This window comes from Molothrus ater, chromosome 8 (genome assembly GCF_012460135.2).
Source record: "Molothrus ater isolate BHLD 08-10-18 breed brown headed cowbird chromosome 8, BPBGC_Mater_1.1, whole genome shotgun sequence".
NCBI classification, from domain to species: Eukaryota; Metazoa; Chordata; class Aves; order Passeriformes; family Icteridae; genus Molothrus; species Molothrus ater.
Window position 1 is genome coordinate 3,062,411 of NC_050485.2, and position 19,436 is coordinate 3,081,846.

General features: G+C 43.3%; 1 protein-coding gene across 1 annotated transcript in view; it reads right to left on the reverse strand.

Annotated features, from left to right (window-relative positions):
* Positions 1–4,624: 4,624 nt before the first annotated feature.
* Positions 4,625–19,436, reverse strand: part of MCU (mitochondrial calcium uniporter) — an 87,861-nt gene continuing 73,049 nt past the window's right edge. Inside the window, exons 2-8 of the mRNA XM_036385544.2 lie at positions 17,239–17,308; positions 13,243–13,413; positions 12,348–12,452; positions 9,982–10,142; positions 9,297–9,500; positions 7,684–7,800; positions 4,625–6,589 (exon numbers count right to left, since the gene is read on the reverse strand). Of these exons, the coding sequence (XP_036241437.1) occupies positions 6,512–6,589; positions 7,684–7,800; positions 9,297–9,500; positions 9,982–10,142; positions 12,348–12,452; positions 13,243–13,413; positions 17,239–17,308 (906 nt within the window). The 3' untranslated portion in view covers positions 4,625–6,511. The remainder of the gene's footprint in view (positions 6,590–7,683; positions 7,801–9,296; positions 9,501–9,981; positions 10,143–12,347; positions 12,453–13,242; positions 13,414–17,238; positions 17,309–19,436) is intronic.

Sequence of the window (19,436 nt, forward strand, 5' to 3'; positions counted from 1 at the left end):
GACTGGTGTCCCCCAGGGAAATGAGCTGTTCCTAGGCTACACAGAGGCCTTTGCCATTCCTGGTCACACAACCTGACCACTGCAGTGAGATTATCAAGCAAGGCAAGTAAAGACACTTTTCTGCAGTGCTCTTACAAATCTCTTGTCTTGAAAAAATAAATCAATCCCAACGTTATGGAGTTAATTTTGATGCAAAACAGAGTAGCTAAGAACCTCTCCTGACTAGCTCAAACCAAACTGGGTTGAGTCACAGGTGACAGCCACAAGCTCTAGATGCAGCACACTGAAATGTGTTCTTAACTACAGCAAGCCCAGAAAGGGGTCTTCCCTCTCACCCCACCCCAAGAGCTCTCCATCAGCAATGAGTACAGCTGAGCCTGCAGTAATCACACAATCAGGCAAGTGTGGGAATTCCCCATTCCCTTGGCATCCTGCATTTCTGCAGCAGGCTGGCCCTAAGAAAGGACACCAAGCTTCAAATCCCAGCAGGAAAAAAGTTCTCCATTATTTACATGATGAATTTGCACAAGACAGGGAGTTGGGTGCTTGTCTGTCTTGCAGGGACTGTACATTACAGAGAATTCTCAATGGCCTCTCTGTTGGGGTGTGCTCCTGGGAGTGAAGTGCCATGTGCTGCTCTACTACACCCCAGCATAGGAGTCTTCTTCCAGTGGTGAATGACTCTAGGGAACAACAAAAACCTCTGAATAAATTACTATTACTGCTCCCATAAGGAAAAAAAAAAAGTAGAAATTCTTGTGGCTCTATTGTGCTGACAGCTGTGCAGTACCAGAAAGGTTTTTCCAACAACAGGAAAAGAGAACAGATTCACTACACAAAGCTATCAAGGCAGATAACCCTCAAGAGGTGACAATGTGAATTCCCAGAAGAGAAACTAAAATTGAACAGAGAATAATACAGCAAGCCACTGGACTTTCTATTTTGCCCCTTTCATTGAGAGGCTGGTTCGTACTCATGATGCCAGGTAAATAAAACTGACAAGCCTGAATGGAATGCTCTGTTTGTGTCACAGGTGTGTACAGCTCCCTGAACCATCCCTCACCAGCTGCTTTTGTTTTGTAGCTGCTACAACAAGGTTTGGACAGGCACATGGAAGTGACTGACAGCTGACAATTAACACAGAGAAATGAACTGCAGCATGGCAAATTGGAGCCTCAAAGGTATCACCTATAGGCCCTATCAAGTTCTCAAAAATGGATTAAAGCAGGAGATGCCCCAGCATTCCCAGAGAAGACACTATCCTAAATCACCATAACATCTAATTGAAGGAAGTGGTCTCAAGCTGGAGAAGACAGCCAGACTACCTCTAAACATTTTTGGGAAGAAACACCAGAGGCAACTCTTCCATCAGCAGCTTCTCTTTGAAAGTAAATTTGGGTGATACTCATAGTTCCAATTCCCCCACAAACAATCTATCCCTCAAGGAGCTGTAACAGTCCTGAGAGGATAAATGGAGGGAAAAAACCCAAAGAAAAAAACCTCTGTGCAAGGAGATGCTCTGGGAGAGACACAATTCCAATAGGGCATTCTTGTAGGAGCTGCACTCTACAGCAAATATGTTGTTCCTGACCTCCACTTTTGCACCCCAAAGACTGATGCACCCAATACCCCAAAAAGAATCAGCTTCAAGTTAGAATCTTTTAAAAGAAGCCACCAATACTGTTTAAAAGATACGAAAAAGGAAGGCAAAATTAAAATAAAGGGCAAGGATTTTATTTTGGTACCCAAGAGGGATTTTCTAAACCTGCTACAAAGCCTGTGCATATCTGTTCTTAACACAGAAAAATGCTCATTTTGCAGGTGGCAACCACCCTTCTTGTGGAAGAGAGATCTCTGCAGGGCTTTACCATCCTCACACAAGGAACTCAAATTCCTCAAAGCATTGGCTGGGCTGGAAAGCCTCGTACAGTTTGCAGTGGACTCATGAACAAAAATGCTGGTCTGGGTTTTGTCAGAGCCACCTCTCAGGACACAGCAATGCCTGGGAGGTGTGTGAAGCACAGCTCTGGGTGCAGGAACCTGCAGCCTGCCTAGAAGGAGCAGGAGGAAGAGCTAATCAGCACTTCCTGCTGCAGGGAGGGAGGAGAGCCTGGCACACAGGACAGGCTGCCTTGTGTGGGATTGACTGGAGGATGCACGTTCACAATAAGCCCTGACAGGCAGCTGAGATGGATTGCAGTGAAGTCAAGGACTTGGAGATAGGCCTGGTTGCTGTAAACAACTTGTTCCAGCACTCAGAGCCAGTGGGAAGGGCTGTGGAGATCAGGGAGGGAGCACAAGCTGAGTGAAATGTGAGCAAACTTCTCACAAGCACAACACTGAGAGCGCAGTAACATCACTCCTAGTCAAGAGTAGCAGTTGTTTCCTTTCCCTTAGTGGAGCACTGTGATGCACAACTTGGTGTTTGAGAGAGAGTGTTTTTCCACAGGTCCTACAAACCCAAGTCCTATTTTCCATGCTCCTCCATTTTCAGATGGCATAGACAGCACACAAAAACTGCAAAACTAGTCAGGGGCAGAAAGAGAAGTATAAGTCATTTTTAAGAGCCCTCAGAGCCACAGCAGCACAGCCTAAGGGCAGTTCTTCCCTGCTTCAGGGCTTAGATACACTGCAAGTCTAATTTTCATGACTGGATTTTACTTTTCATCCTTTTAAATGCCAGTAAAGAAAATAAGCCTGATGGGTTTTTAAAAAGAATAATTAGCATCTTTTGGGATAGGTAGAAGAATACTTAAGATATAAAAATCTCCTTCCTCTGTGAAAATGAAGCCATACAATGGGGCACAGAGGAAAGAAGCTTGCTTTTCTAACTCCACAGACACAAAAACCCCAGGGGATATCAAAGAAATTGGTCCACTGGCTCAAAGACAGGGCAGCTTGGCCAGCTTCACATGGCTGGCTCAGTGCCATGGTCTGGCAGCCAAGAGCAGCTTCAGAGCCTCATGCAAACCCTCTTAAAGCCAACATGGAAGCACAAGAACTTGCAGCAAGGTGATCATCACTGCTGCCTGCCAGGCAGGAAGGGATACAGGGGCAAAGAAAAAGGGTTTCTTCTTTGCTCTTCAGGAAAGAGGAGCCATGAACAGCTTCCCTGGAGGGGCCTGCAAGGCAGAGCCTCAGGGGTGTGGCAAAGGGAACTTAATGCTGTTCTCCAGGAAACTTTGAACTGGTCATGTGTTAAAACCCTAGATACTAAGAATTTTGGGCTTGCTATACTTAAAAACACAGACCCTCAAGAGAACACTACATCTAACCTAAAGCCATAAAAAACTCAACTTCCACACATTCATTTGAAATGAAACTTCCATATATTTATTTGAAACCCAGCTTCCATATATTTATCACAGAAGAGGTTAATCAAAAGAATGACAAAATCAGTGGAAAAAGCAGCACCTGAGCACTGCAATGCTCCCTGCTGTTCCTCCCTCACCAGGGCTGAGGAATGCAGTGGCACATTGAAATTCAGGCAGCACTGCCTGCTCTGCAAGTGCTGCCAGGGGGACAGGACCCTGTCACCTGCCTGGCTCCCAAAGGGGAAATGCTGCTGCAAGAGTGTGTGCTGATGCTGAGATAGGGATCAGGAGAGCAAACAAACCCTGCCCTTCCCTTCAGTGTTAGCATTCCAAGGCACTGAGACTGGAGCAGGCTTGTGGATTCCAGGGCACAAGTGTAGCCACTCTCCTTACTTTTGTAACCCACACCATCTCTAGAACAACATTAACTCGTGTGCAGGAACAATTTTGTGACAGTATCTTCTTGTTTTCAAAATAGAAATGGTGGTGCTAAGATGTCACAAAGTCTGCTGCTCTCCTGGATGCCAAAAGGGAAGAATTCTTATGCAACTGAGCCAAACAATTTACCTAAGGGTGGCAGCAGCAGCAGACTAGGGCTGCTTGGAGGAAGGAGGCCTGTCAGCAGTGATTAAAGGTAAGTGACAACAAACAGCTTCCAGCCCTTCCCCTCCAGCTTTGAAAAACACAAGAGTTGGCTTTTTCAAAAACTAGCTAATCATGGATGGTAATTGTTTTAAGCAGTCCACGGGCACAGTGGAAACCTGCAGCAAACATCTCATCCTAATAATCCATAAAGTCAGGACAAAGCACACTCTGCTGATTCCCAAAGCTAATGAACAAATCACGTGTCACCATGACAAAATAAACCCCTCAAGGGCCCAGACAGAAAGGAACTGAAGTCTGACACTCCAGTTTTTCTCCAAAACAGCACCTGAGTGCATATAGAAATACACTGACACCACAGGTACCTCTTCTGGGTTGCTGGGCATTACTGCCCATATATATTCTTATCCTGCTACTATGCTGGCCAAACAAAGGAAGATCTTTCTAGACCAAATATCTCTATCTCTACCTCACCACCTCAACTGCTCCTGAGATCCCTGTGTTAGGCAGCCAGGCCTGGCAGCCACATCTCCATCCAGGCTTCTTCAGGAAAGTTATTATCTGCACCACCACGGCCTCAGTGAGGTAAGGTCAGTCAGGAAGACACAACCTAAACAAAAAGAAATGGAGGAAACTCAGGAGAGAGCTGCCACACAGGGAATATTCTCTTCTCAGCTGGGGAAAATAACATTATTCAAGAGCATTGATTCAAAAATTGAATAGTTATTTATTGTTCCAGAAGTACATTGCTCTTTTATACATATTTCATAAATGATACAGGATTTTACACATGTTCAGGTTTTTTTTTGTTCTTTTTTTTTTTAAAGAAGGACTTTTCTCCATGCTCCCTCCCTCATCCCAAACACACACCAAGGATTCAGCTACAGGATTGTGTTCACTTTTTTTTCCTTTTAAAACTCATCACACAAACATGATAAAACAGATAAAAAATAATCACACAATGTAATTAAATGGAAAGACAGAGGAGAAGGGGGAGGAAAGAAAAAAAAAACAAAACTAGAAACATGCACCCATTCGGTCCAACATGCCACTGAGTGAGAAGAGGCAGCAATCCCAGCTGTGTTTCCACATCTGCAAGGCACCTGGCATCTAGTTAATACTGAATTATTTCTTTCCTATATTTTTAAAACATGGTTCTCCAAAAAAACCCCAGAAGCCTCTTTCCATGACACAGTGAGGAGTAGTAGTGAAACATCAAAAAGGAGCAGCCAGTCTTTCTGTATATAAAGCTTAGTGTCCTTCTCCCACCTTCATCCTGTCTCCACAGCATTTATCAGCAGGGTGCTACACCAGACTGACCTGCTTTGAGTGAAGAGATGTTTTATCTGCTTAGAAAGCAGCCAGCCTTGGCTGAGAGAGAGGGCAATGGGTTGACCTTCCTTCCTTCATTTCTTTTTAGCTAAGAACAAGAGATGTCATTAGCCACTCCTAAGAAATTCTGACCTGTGGACACAAAGTTCACTTAAAGCTACTCAATCAGGGGAAAGTGCTACAGAACCAAAGCAGTTCTGCTCTTGCACTGTAAGATCCCCAGGCTCTCAAAAAGCCTCTGGGCAAGGGAAAGGCTTTGACAATATGTGAAATCTTCTATCCCATTACACAAGCAGTCAAGTATCAAGTTTCATTATTCCATGTTCCAAAACTGTTCATTTTAAAGCAGGAGTCATGATTCTGGCAACAGTTCTGTAATCCTTTAAGGCCTCCCTAATTCCATAGTCCAGGTGGCTCTCAGATTGGGGGTAGGAAGAGGGGAACCTCCCTGCCTTAAGACAGAATATAAAAAACCGCTCATGCAATGCTGCCATGGGTTTCTAGGAGGAGCTCAAGGGCATTGGGATGCAAATTTCAAGAGTTATTCTGGAATAATCCAAAACATCGATTATCAAATATCCAGAAGAAAACTCATTCCTTCTCTCACTGGGCTACAACCAATCTGTGCTACAAATAAGCAAAGGAGGAAGTCAGTGGAGCACAGGGGGTGGGCTGGGAAGGGGAAGCTCACGGTTTTCCAGTAGAAAGCAGTCTTGTAGTAACTTTATAAAAGAGACCAGGTCTGACCAGAAGTGTGCGTGTTAATGGTGGTGGAGTGCAAGTTCTGATCACCAGCCAGAGCTCCAGGTGGCTTGGATTCTTTGTTCATTTATTTTTTTCTCCTTTTGTTTTTTTTCAAGAGAGAAAGAGAGACTGGAATCAGGTAAAGGAAACTTTAAAAAGCTAAGCAGGCTGCTGGTGTCTTATCAAGAGGCAGACCCTGCAAAGCTGGAAGAAGACACCCCAACACCCCAGCATTACATTCTCTTCATGAACCCCCCCAATCCTGTATTTGTACACAATCGCCACTCTGACAGTTTTTAAAATGTGACTATTTGCCAAGCCCTTTTCAGAACTAACATTCCACAAAGTCCCATCTTCAGATTTAAGAGATTTTCCCCCTTTACAGTCCTTTGTCTTGATTAAAGGTAAAAACCCTCCACCCCCCACACCACGTCCCAGCTTCCACCTGCAATGCTTTAATTAAAAAAGGCAAGAGCTATGAACAGGTTTTTTGCCGGGGTTCAGAGGTTCTTTGCTGATCAGTCCTTTTCAGAAATTTGCTGGATGGGCAGATGAACTTGCAGTGGGTCTCGAAGCCTCTTAAGGTCCAATTCTGCCTAAAAGTAAAAGACATGTTATAAAGCACAAGCTCCCAAACCAGCTTCCCCCAGTACCATTTCCCTTTAGAGAAAGAAAAGCTTTCCCACATTTCCTTGTTTTTTCCCTGTCCAGCAGGAATTTGCCCAAAAGTTGAAAGCTCATATTTACAAAAACCATTCTCTGAACTTGTCTGCACACAGCCACTTAAAGGAATAAGGCAGGGGAGATTTGGAACCCCATAAATTCACCGGAATATTTTTTAAAACAAGCCAACAAAAACCCAACAAACCAACATCCCAACTAGATTATTAGGGATGGTTGATTCTAGAAGAAAAGCTTCAGGAAAATATGGCCATGCAATGGCATCTGTATTCAACATGGCATAAGAAACCCCAGAAAGACCTTTGGGTCCTTCCTTTTGCAGTTTGTTCTCCAGAGGTAGAATTTGTCTTGCCCTGGATATCTTACACTGTCTTTTCCAGAGCCTGGGAATAAAGGATGATAGAGAGCAGTGAAAAATAATGTGGTAACTCTGCTTTTTCTGCTCACACCATCCTTCTGCAATAAGGCTCTGAGAAACACAAGGAAACATCTCTATCCTTTGCTGAACAGATCCCACAATGTGGATAATCTGTCAAGAGTGTCTGTCTCCAGAGTCTGAGGAATCTGCCCCCACTGATTTAAACAATACAGCTACATTTCCTGAACATTATTTTCCAGGACTGCACTGAAGTGCTATGTCAGGAAGACCTGAACTGAATGGATGCAAGACTTCATTCCTCACTAAATCCATCTGGTGTGTAGGAGCTGAGAAGAAAAGAAATCTTGAATTAGGCTCCTCTGAGGCATAAAGAGTCTGAAGCAACTCAAGATTTACCAGCAGTTTCTGAAAGGCCCTTAAAGATTGATATGGGTTTCATGTTGATTTACACTTCCACTTCTATTCCTGGTAATATCAAAGCCAATTCAGTGATTGCAGTGGGGCTGTGACAAGAAAATGGGCTGAAAACTTAAAATACATTCCTTCTTGCTTGAGGTGTGTCTATTAATAGTAATGAAAACCTGGCAAGCAGTAATTTCTTTATTGTGTTTCTGGAAATATTGTTGTTACCTGAGCAATTGCATCCTTGAGTTGATTGTATTTCTCTAGATCAAATCTTGTCTTTTTGGCTCCTTTATGGAAAAATAGTAAGTACTGTCTGTCTCTGGCATCTGGATAAACATATTCCTAAAGAGAAAAAAAGGAGAGAAAATGAGAATAAAGCTACAGCAGGGAGGCAGCGCAGGATGCCATAGCACAGGATGTCTCAGTGTTTTTGGGAGAATGAGCAGTTCCTGACAGGAGGCACAAGCCTGGTCCAAGCTCACACAGTGGTGGGTGACCCCTGCCACCCAGCACTCACTGCTGCACAGCTGGGACAGAGAAGAGCATCCAAAGGTAGGAAAAAAACAAGAAATATTTAAGTGTAAAGTTAAAGACAGTTTAATAACTGAGGGAAAAAACCCACAACAACATAAGAGTGATGCAAAAGCAATCACTCACCACCTCCTGCCAGCAGACCAATGCCCAGCCAGACTCTGAGCAACAGCTGCTTTGGAGAAACTCCCTCCCATTTTATTGCAAAGTGTGACATCATGTGGCATGGAGTATCAGTTTGGTCAGTTCAGGGCAGCTGTCCCAGATGTGCTCCCTCACAACACCTCGCCCACTCTTTATTCCCAGGGATGGGAAGAGGCAGAGCAGGGAAGAACAAAAACCACAGAAGGCCTTGATGCTGTACCAGCACTGCTCAGCAACAGCCAAAGCACTGCTGTGTTACCAAGGCTGTCTTGGTCACAAGTGCCAAACACTGCACCACACCAGCTGCTCTGAAGAACATTAACTCCATCCCAGCCAGACCCAGCAAAGTCAGACATTTGCTTCTCTACTCATTTGTTAAACGGCAGCAATGAGTTACTAGCACCTTCCTCCTGTCCCTAGTGTGGGAATCCTTCCATGCAGAGACAAGAACAAATAACATTTTGTACTGACAAGTTTGTGGGGAATAAAGGAGGGAGAAAAACTGCTATAAATACTGTCCCTGAAATGATGTAGCTGACAGACCCTTGGGACACCATGCTGGAACACCTGCAGCATCTGTTCTGATGGCCCTGTGACAGCAGAGACACTTTGAGCACTCCCTCATTATTTAGGGAGAATTAGTAACTGATGAGACAAAAAACCATGCACTAGAAAATCCATAGAGAATCTGTCACAATTACAAGGATCCAGAGACGGATTCTTAATCTGGATGGGAGGCCAGATCTGTAAAAGGTATTTCCAACAAGATGCCTGATCCTTGGGCTCCTTAAAAAGGCCAGCATGGCACATGACAGGGGTGGGCTTCCTTGACACTCAGAAGGTATCTCAGGCAGCCATACCTGTCTGTACTGACCATATCTGCCAGCAGATGAATCTGTTTGGCTACAGCAGTCAGTCAGTCACCTAACACTTTTAGAAAAGCATTTCTGGCAAGACAAGCAGCCAGAACCACCATGAGAACACCCCATGGCCACACACCACCTCCCTGGCCAGCACAAATTAAACAAGTGGCATCTGGGTTCCAACAGGATAAGGAAGGGGCAAAGCAGCTTCTACCAGGCACAAGTTTGCTATTTTTCTAGGGAGTAGAGCCCAGAGAAAGTCTTCTACTGAAGTGGCAATATCAGCACATCAAGTCCTACCTGGCGGGTCATTACGAAATAAGCATACATTGCCATGGCACTACCATAGGTGATGAAATAGGTGACTGGCTCCATAATGTCCCAAGAGTATTCCCACCAGGTGAGGCGGGCCAGAATCCCAAACTGAGTGGCCATGTAGGCCAGGCCTCCCCACAACACCAAGGTTGTCCTCTTCTCTGCTTTCCTGCTGAGCTCCATCCTCACCTGCAGAAGGCAGAAACATACATCTTGCAGTCTCAGAAGTAATTATGTTAATATTGTTAAGAGATAATAGTATAAAATCAGTCCCTTATATTAATAGCAACATTAAGTGGTTTGAAAAATGATTTGATTATGCATGATGCTTATACAAACAAACCTCAGCTTCTTTTCCATCACTATCTTGCTGTCACCTGTATTTACTCTGAGCATGCTCTGAATGCCTCAGGAAAGTATTTATTTCTCTATGTTCAGAGATGTTCTGTTGCATTAGCCCCAGCCTTTATTTACTAACAAGCTCATTTCCAACTACTTCAAGCAAGGAAACAAAATATTTCCACAGAAACCAGAAGCAGACATGGTTTGGTAAATACTTGGTTCAGTGATCTTAAAACTATTTGAACCATGGCAGGGACCCAATTAAAACCTGGAAATAAATCCAGGCTGCATTTGGAAGATAAATACAAGACACTGAGAAATTCCTTACTTTTTCTAGAGGTGCTAGCTGCTCCTTCAGTTGCTCTAGTCTCCCTATCAGCTCCTTCTCCTTGTTCAGCTGGTGCTCCTCGATGCTCAAGGCTGTGTACAGCTGCTGAACCAACGTCTTCACATCATTCAGCGTCGTGGCATTTTCATGGCTTAAGAGCTCTAGGGAAAAACAGAGGCTGCTTTACCACACTGTGCCCACAGGGCTGCCCATGGGCCCTTGGGGAATCACTATTAGTCTGCACTGGAAATGAACAAAACTATCTTCTCAACAAAGAGGCCTTTGGAACAGCTCCAGCACTCTAAGACAATGTGATTCCCTTGAAAGAAGGGCTTTACTACTGGAAATTCCTAAAATTTGATAAGAAGAAGGAAAAGAGAGGTGCCCTATAAAGCTGGCCAGATTATCCAACAGCTGCTTCTGATTCATATTTATATACAAGACAAACAAACTAAACTAGCTATGATCCATCACACCAGCTGTCAAGGCACAGGCAGAATTCAGAACACAGACCACCAGCAACCAGAGCTATTGGTGATGGCAACTGAACATTGTGGGCTAAGGACCCCACAACAGCCTCAGCAGCAGCACTGCCAGTGCCAGGAGTTGTTTCCCAGTGCTCTGTGGGTAACACCCCTTGCTGTGCTGCCTGCAAAGGAGTGAAGCTCTCCCACACAGTATCTAGAAACAAGAGCAGGGCCATGACTCAAAAACACCTTTATCCTTGCAGTGCAAATCAAAAAGGATTCCTGGAGGATACCAGTTCTTAAAGGAGTTGTGACTATTGTGTTGTTTTACAGTCCACATGGAAAAAAAAGAAGTTTGAAATTAAAGCAAAATATTTTGATGTTAACCAAATAAAGAAATTAATATTTGTAGCATCCTTGGACTTGTACCTAAAGTTATCAAAATATGATTTTACCAACTCAAAAAGCTATGGACGGCTTAAGTTTTAACACCAGCAGCTCAAGGGAAAAAAGTGACTCAGTTGCCTGTTCCAACACACACAAAATACATAATTTCATTCTAGTTAAAGGCTCCTGTTCTCTTACAAAGAAAAATTCATGTGTTCCTACTGAGGTGAACATCAAGAAGTACTTATTTAAAATTACAGTATTCTGGCATTTCCATTCTCAAATACACAAGGTGATCTTGTAAAAATGCAAAAGCAAGAGCTGAAAAGTTTGACAGAACTAATTTCAGTGCCTATTTGCAGACACATTCATTTGAGCACCAACTATAGAAATCTCCTTGCCAAGTGCACCCTAGGAGACACTTTCCTGTAGCCTTGGTGATCCCAGAGCTCACCTATCAGCACACAGAGTCACTTCTTTGTGTGTGTGGTACCTGTGGTTTAGATATCCAGTCTTAGCAGAGAGCTTTCTGCCAAGGTGCTTCTGATGAGATGGGGAAAAAAATCATCTCTAGTAGAGGTGAGTCTAGCCCACATTTAGGGGAGAAAGACCATCTCACCCAGTACCCTGCACTCCCAATTCCAGAATAACAGAACAATAAAACCCCCCACATCTGTGAGCCAAGAGCCAAACAGAAACAGCATTTCCCAAGCTGTCCCTCTTATTTAAATCCTCAGAGGTAACTACAGGCATGCAAGAACCTGGTGTTTTATGAAGGCTGTGAAGCTGCCCAGAAGAAAAAGGGCAGATAAAAACACTGAGTTCCTGCCTCCCCCAGTAATGCTGAAATGTCTCAAAAGCTTCTTTGCATGTTTTCACATCTTGAAAATCACACATGTTCAAATAATATTATTGAAATGGATTTTCTTACTGACTCAAAATAGGTTGCTTTCCCTTCCCCTCCTACCTGATTCTTCTAAGGGCACGGTCTCCTTTATTTCACTGTTTGGTAGCTAACAGGTTTTGAGGTTTATCTGCAATATTTATTCTGCAATATTATCTGCAAAGTACTACACTTAAATGGAAACAATGTTAGCTGCCAGGGGAAGCAACAATTTATTCTTCCAAACCAGACAATCTAAGTTTTAATCTAATTCCTATCTTGTACTGCATTCCTTCAGAATGAGTTAAATTAAATTACTTTCCAGTAATTATTAAAAAAATTTGAAAAAACTTAGAAATTAAAAGGAATTCTATTTCTTTGTTTATTCCTCTTGAGGGCTGGGGGCACTAGCTTTGAACAGAATGAAATATCTGCTTTTCATTAGTGATTATTCTGATTACTTGGATATCTCTAAATTGGGCTCCAAGGGCAGGATTAGAAACCAGGAGGTTTCCCTTTAGAAACAACACTCCATGCTCCTGAACAAGTTAATAAAGCATGTTGCAGTGAAGCAGGGAGCTGAATACTGAGATGTACTCGCAGTGCTGAGCAGAAGCAGGCTGCTCTACCTCTCTTTGGTGGTCTGACGTGGTAGGAGACATCATTGATGATCAGTTTGAAGTCATCCAGCAGAAGCAGGTCTATGCCTGTGGAGGAGGCCACACGTGTGCCATCTGTTAGAAAAACACAGATGATGCATTAAGCAGGAGGAACAAAGAACTCAAACATGCTGTGGCTATGATGTAACACCATCCCAAGTCCAGCTGTTTGGTTTCTATTCTTTGTAAATATAATCATGTAAATATTATTTACAGAAAACCAGAGGGTGGATCTCTTAATTTACAGTATTGGACTATGAAAAAATAGTACATCCAAAGTATAAAAGTAGTGTACAAAAATACAGGAAAACATAAAAATCTTTAATAAAAATAGTGAAGTGTTCAGATGAACTTGATCTCTTGATGTGCTTTGCCATATGACCAAAATCAAAGAGCAGAGTCCCTTAAAGCCAAAATGAATTTGAGTTTACAAAATAACTTTAAATTCTTAGCTATTTCAAATAATAATGTAAATATTCTTTGTAAAGGATGATACTTTTTGCCAGGACAATGAAAGGTGAAACATGACTGAGTTCCCATTGCTAAAGGAGGATACTGTTTCCCACGTACCACCTTCCATACCCAACTCCTTATAAATCGATTTGAAACTCTCTGTAGGTTGCACAGCTTGCATCTTTCCTACTAAATAGTAGGGAACTCACCAGAAAACGTCTCCATTAGGACTGATTTCCTTGGCAGCACCTGACTACACAATATTCTAACTCTAGGAATAGCATTTGTACCTTCTGCTCTTTCAGGAAGGTCAGGAAGGTTCACACCAGAGTGAACTTGTACTCCAAAAGCAAAAGGCTGAATGCAGACAGCTGGCAGGCAAGCAAATCAATCAGTTTGTAAACAAGAGTACCTGCTGAGTAGATTGCAACCCGATCAATCCCTCTGTCCTCTGCTCGCAGCTGTTGCAAGAACACCCCGACAGAGTCTGAGATGGGCTTCAGGGTGAACTGGCAGCGCTCGCGCCGCGATGGGAGACTGACAGAAATCACAGGCAGCCCGTTCTGGTACACCACCGTCACCTCTGCGGAGAGACAGCAACAACAGAGTCAGCGGCACAAGCTAACAGATCTTCTCTACTTGTTCCACGGAGAGAGGCAAGCCTGGTTATAATCTGAAAAGAACAGACTGAACTTTGGGTTTTTCAAGAGATGTGGCCAAAGAAAAATGGAGGTATAGCAGAGATTCTCACTCCAGTAACTTGGCAGTATTTGTCTGTACTTTGTCAAAGTTACTTACTCTAAACACAGCCTCCTTTGTATCTAAAAGCCATAACACGGCAGCACAGTATGTTTTCGTTAGGTTTTGAGAATAAAAGCATTTTGGACTATGGAAGACAAAACAGTGCTGTTTACATCAGGATTTATAGCTCAGGAGACAAAGGCAGATTGTGTCTATTAGGAAACATCAAGGAAGGACCCACTTTAAATGTTTATATTCTTGTTTAGTTCTGGTTTCTTCCTCCTTGTCCTGAGGCAAAACATGTAAGAAAGCAGTCAGGAGCATGAGGCTGTAGGAGAGCAGCACTCTGAGCTTAGACTTCAAGGTCATTTAATCTAAAATTCATGGGATCAATATGCTTTGTACTTCTCCAGACAGGCATTACTACTTAGGTGTAGATAAAACAAGATTTTTCCATTTCTTTGGTGCTGCCAAAAGCTTTTCTGAGGGCGTTCTTGAGGATTTCTGTAATTCTAAAATCAATGGTAGTGACCTGTATGAGCTGTAGGCTGTTTATTATTTTACTGCCACAATCTGCTCCATGTACTTCGTGAGATCCATACAGAGAAAAGAGAAGTCAAAAGTTCATATTCCCTAAGCCCTTCACTGAATCACAGTCATAACTGTCCTCAAGTGACGTAGTTGCTAAGATATAACAGCACACCTCAAAATGATTTGCTTTTATAGGTGTGTTTCTTATGTAAAAACACACAGGGTTTTTTATTGCTCAGAGCATTTGCTGTGTCTCAAGGATGGTGCAGTCACACCCACCCACAATTCATCTGCCTCAGTATCCCAACCTGTTGTAGCTCTGGTCAGCTCCTGTCTCCTTAAACTCACTGAACTCATGCACTGACATGCTAAGTCATTTTAAGCAGCTAACATCAAAACCAGCCAGTCAAAAAGTCAACAGAAGTAGAAATAAAGGCAAATAATGGTATTTTAACCAACAAAGAGAACTATGGGGACAAGTCCTGGGGCAACATGTATTTCCAAAAGGGGGAATTGTGGATATTGAGAAAGGATTTACCAAGTGCACTTGTACAAAGCCAGAAGAATTCTCTTCTCATTCTTAACTGTCACACACCTTCATGAAATGAATCAAGCATAAAAAAGCTTTTTCCCTCTTGCAAGGGATTGCTGCCTTCAAGTCCTTAAAGACTAGATGGAAGCAACCAAGTATGGTCACCTAAAACAACTAAAGCATCCTAAGAGGCCCCAGAATGTGAAAATCTATCAATGCCTGCTCTCAAGACTCAGACATCTGACAGGATTTTAGAAGCTTCAGTGTTTTGAAGCACAGACTTCAGAGACAACTATCAGCTATTTACTGGAAAGAAATAAAGCAAAGTGCTAATATATTTGGACTGCCAGACAGAATGTAGAGCTCCTTAGCAGCAGCTGCTATGACACCAGCTATCAGGTTTTCTTTAAATTTAAAATGCTACCTGGATCACACAGGCAGTGAGGCCGTTTTTTTGCAGAGAAAAAGAGAGAACAATGTTTGCATTTACACTTTTTCCATGTATCCCATCGGTACCACAGCACAACCAGAGCTCCAGGACTGCCAGCTCTGGAGGAAGTGCCTGCCAGGAACAGCCCTGCTGCATTTTAGGAGTCATCAGCATTAGGAGCACAAAGCTTTTCACCAGGATTTCCAGCTTAGGTGAAGTATTAAAGACCAAATTCAAAAGACAGGGTCCATAAGCCTGTAAATACAGCTGCTTTATATTTTCCTTGTAAAAGTAATTTCCTAGCTTACTTCACTGGTGGGGAAAGTCCATGACTGCAGGTTGATCCTCTCACCACCTCCCACACAAGCAATGCTGGTCAGATTTTTACTGCATTGAAGAGGGAAGAGGCAAAGAAAAGAAGGAAATCTGAAGGACACAAGAACACAAACCTAACAGACAGCAGCAGGCAGCTCCAGTAAAAGTTATTAACAAGTCCCTGTGATATGGCTGCCTCACTCTTCTCTCCCACAGCCCTGTGTGTCTTCTGCATCTACTTCACAAGTTACTAAGGGGACAAAGCATTTGGCACCTCTCTAATTACAGTGCTAAGGTTTCAGCTAATCTTCCCCTAGTTAAATTTTAAGCCAGGATTTAAAGGCATGGGACAAGTAAAACAAATTAATTTTATATAAGTGTGCTGCACTTACATTTACAGTCACCTGCAGCCTGGCCAGGAATGGTGCTAAATGAGACCATGGGGGATTTGAAAAGCTTTACATGCTGTATTAAATGTGGGGCTGCTTTGAGGCATGAGTTCCATCCAAGTGCCACAAAGTTTTGACTCAATCATATGTGCACCAGCAAGAGACCATGGGTATTCTTTTTTAAAGATTTCCATTTTTGCCTAAGATCAACTTGAGCAACAAATGAGGTCAAAACAAAGTACAGTAAAAGAAAAAAGTGTGGCCAAAGAAGTCAGTGTTGAACATTGGCTACTGGTAAAGGCAAATTTATAGGAAGAAATAATGAGAGAATTATTCAAGCACAACATGAGGAAAGGTAAAATCAAATCAGCACAGGCAGATACCTTTTCAACCTTACACATCCTCTGCACTTCTACCTGTTTAAGCTGCCAGGTTTTCATGTAAGCTCTGCAGAGCAGTCATGTTCTCTTTGTCTTTGCACACTTGTTATCCTGGCAGGGGAAGCAGGAACCCTTCATTTATTAGCTTTCAGACCTTATTAACAAGCCTTAACAAGGAGAGGATCCACTCCATGCCCACGTCTGTCAGCTCCACTCCCTGTGCACAGCATGCAGATGTTAAGCAGCTGAAAGCTGCTCCTTTCCTCTTTGCATTGTGGCACACTGAGATTTTTACAGTTCCACCAGTGCATCCTTTTGCTTTGTGCTCTGACAACTTTACCAAGAAAGCTTCATGCCTGAGCTGTCCCAGAATTTAAATAAAGGAATAATATTGCCTTGGCTTCAAAGCTTATTTACTGTAGCAAATGATGCTTTTGACTATTGTGGCATGGAGCTGAACTGCACTCTTGTTACATAAATGGACTTAAGGGAGCAGGTAGGGTAAGGCTGAAGGGACCACAGTGATTCTTCTGGTGCCACCTCCCTGCTCATGCAGGGACATCCCAGAGCACATGGCACAGGACTGTGTGTGTCCAGATGGTTCTGGAGTATCCCCAGTGAGGGAGACTCCACAGCCTCTCTGGGCTATCTGTTCCAGTGCACAGGAGAACAACTTCCTCACGTTCAGGTAGAATTTCCCAGGCATCAGTTTCTTTGCCTCGTGTCCAAGTGCTTGGCACCACGGGACAGAGCCAGGTTCCAGCCTCTGGCACCTCCTCGAGGAAGACAGCACCCTGAAGGGCAGGGGTCATAGAGACCTCACAGCTACATCAGAAAGAAGGCTGGGAAAAAGACTTGGACACTTGCACACAATTCCATCCTTCTTTAGAAAGCCTGTCCAGTTTGGTAAGGACAGTTCATAGAAAAGCTGCCCATTGCCTTAATGCTTCCTGACGTTGTTCTCTCTGTCGCTTCCTTAGCTCCGAACTGGATTGGTGCCCAGCCAAAGAAGCCTCCACCAGAAAAGGGGGCAGGGAATGGAACGTGAGTTGGGGAAGTCCAAGTGAGGCAGGAGCTGGTGTGTACTCACCATCAGAGGGCACTACGGTACTGCAATACACCACTCTCACGCTCTGCCAAGGAGACAGCCGCTGATGCACCTGGAAAACACGGGAAAAAGGACAAATGTTCCGAGTCTGGCAGGATCCGGCCCCCGCCATCTCCCGAGCCCCCTCCCCGGTGCCCGCGCCGGGCACTTCCTCCGTCCGCAGGAGCGGCCACAAACCCGAGCACCTGTCAGGAACAGCCTCTTCCCTTCCCATCTGTCACCCCACAGGGATTCCCCCCGCAGCCAAGTTCACCTCTACACACCTCACTCTCCACACAGGTAGCTGAGAGTCTAGAACAGAACACCTGTGGTTTGTTTTCCTTAATGTGACATGGATTTTTAAATCCACCAGGTCAATCAGTTATAAGAAATCCTTTTAGCTTACTACACAGACACACAGTAGAAATCATAGCAAAGCACAAGTCTTTAAAGGTTAAAAAAGGAAGTTTTTTTGCATAACTGGATGGATGTTTAGACTTGTGGATTAACAGGGTCATTCTCTTTGGCTGTTTTCCATGCCAACATGACTTTTCTCATGTCCTTACAGAGGGAAGCTGAACTCAGACAATAAACACGCCTGCGCACAGAAGAACAAATTGTTCCAACATAAAAAGCAATAATTGTAATACTGAGCTATAAAAATAAAAAACAACAACAGCCCAACAGGAAGAAAGAACACGAATTGGCTTGCACGTTCTGCAAACTTAGCAAGAGACTCATTTGCCCATGAAAATCTACAAACAGAGTGATTTAAAGTTTATTTTTAAGATTCTATTACACTGCTTATACACTAATCCTTCCCCAACACTGAAATGACAGCTCTGGCACAAAGCAGCCCAACTGTAAACCACAGTAAGGGGTAACACCCAGCTCTCACCTGTCTCTGGTGGTTCATATTTCAGTGGATAGCCTCGGATTTTTTAACAGCTGTTGTCCAATTTGGACATTCCTACAGTCTGGGATACTTTTTCTTTACTGAATGCTAAATCACAGCTGCCAAAGCTACATTTTTATAAAGGTATCTTACAGGGAGGACTTGTTTAAGTAAACTTCTAATGAAGTTTGCAAACAAAACCCAGGTTGCTGATTATTTCTCTGCCAAATTGTCCAGACCTCTGTGTTTCATGAGGTTACCTTTGATAACCTACTTTGAATGGCTTTAATTGCTACTTCCCTTGTCCTCTGAAGCCTGATATCCAAACCAAGGATAGTTTCCACTAATCTTTCTCCAAAGCAGGACCTTTGGCCCTGATGGTCACTGCATTGACAGCTCTAGAAATTCACTGTGACATGTGCTGTATTTATATTTCACTTCTATCCATTTGGACAACAAAAATCAGTCATTTTCAATTTGCCTCCTCTCAACTGCATTTTCAGCTTCCCAGAGTCAAATCAGACAGGAAAATAAGTGGGCACCAAACAGCTGTAACACAAGTGGGAAGCTGAATGCTTCAGCAAAAGTAATGTAAAAAATGTAAAAAACACTTGCATGTTGGGAACCAAAGGGCAAATTTCTTTTTTGCAAGTGAAATAACCAAGTCTTCTTGACTCTCTGACAGCATGTGCTGCTGTTGAGCAAGCAGGACAACCCCTTCCATTTGAAAAAACCCAGGTTTTAGACTCAAAACTGAGAAAAACATAGCTACAGTCCCACATGCTGTACAAATCCAGCTCTGTTGTTAATAATATAACAGTAATGCCAAGACAAAGTCAGAAGCTTCAAGGATTATATGTGGTATCACATGCAAATCAATTTTCAGAACCAATTTTTACCTAAGGAGGGGAATTTCAATCCTTCCAAAAATAGCATCAGATACAAAAACAAGTGGGCAGAACTCACTCGGTGAGACACAAGCCCTCCTCAGTCAGAGAGCACTACCCCAAAGCCTGTTCTGTTTGTAGACCTGTTTTACCTGATCCCACAGCACAGCTAGCACTGACAGGAGGTTTTACTGCTTCACTCTCCCCCTCTACACAACATCATTCGTTCATTTTTCAAACACTGCACGGCAGGACTCTGCTTTTCTACCAGATGTGGATGGCAGCCTAGAAACGCAGTTCTCAGAACGTCCTAAACCCTGCTAAACCCGGCATTATCCTACTGCAAAACAACCACGGAGCTGGAAGATGTTATCAGCTAGCACAGGCAAATGCTTTGCCTTAAGGCTACGAGTATCTGA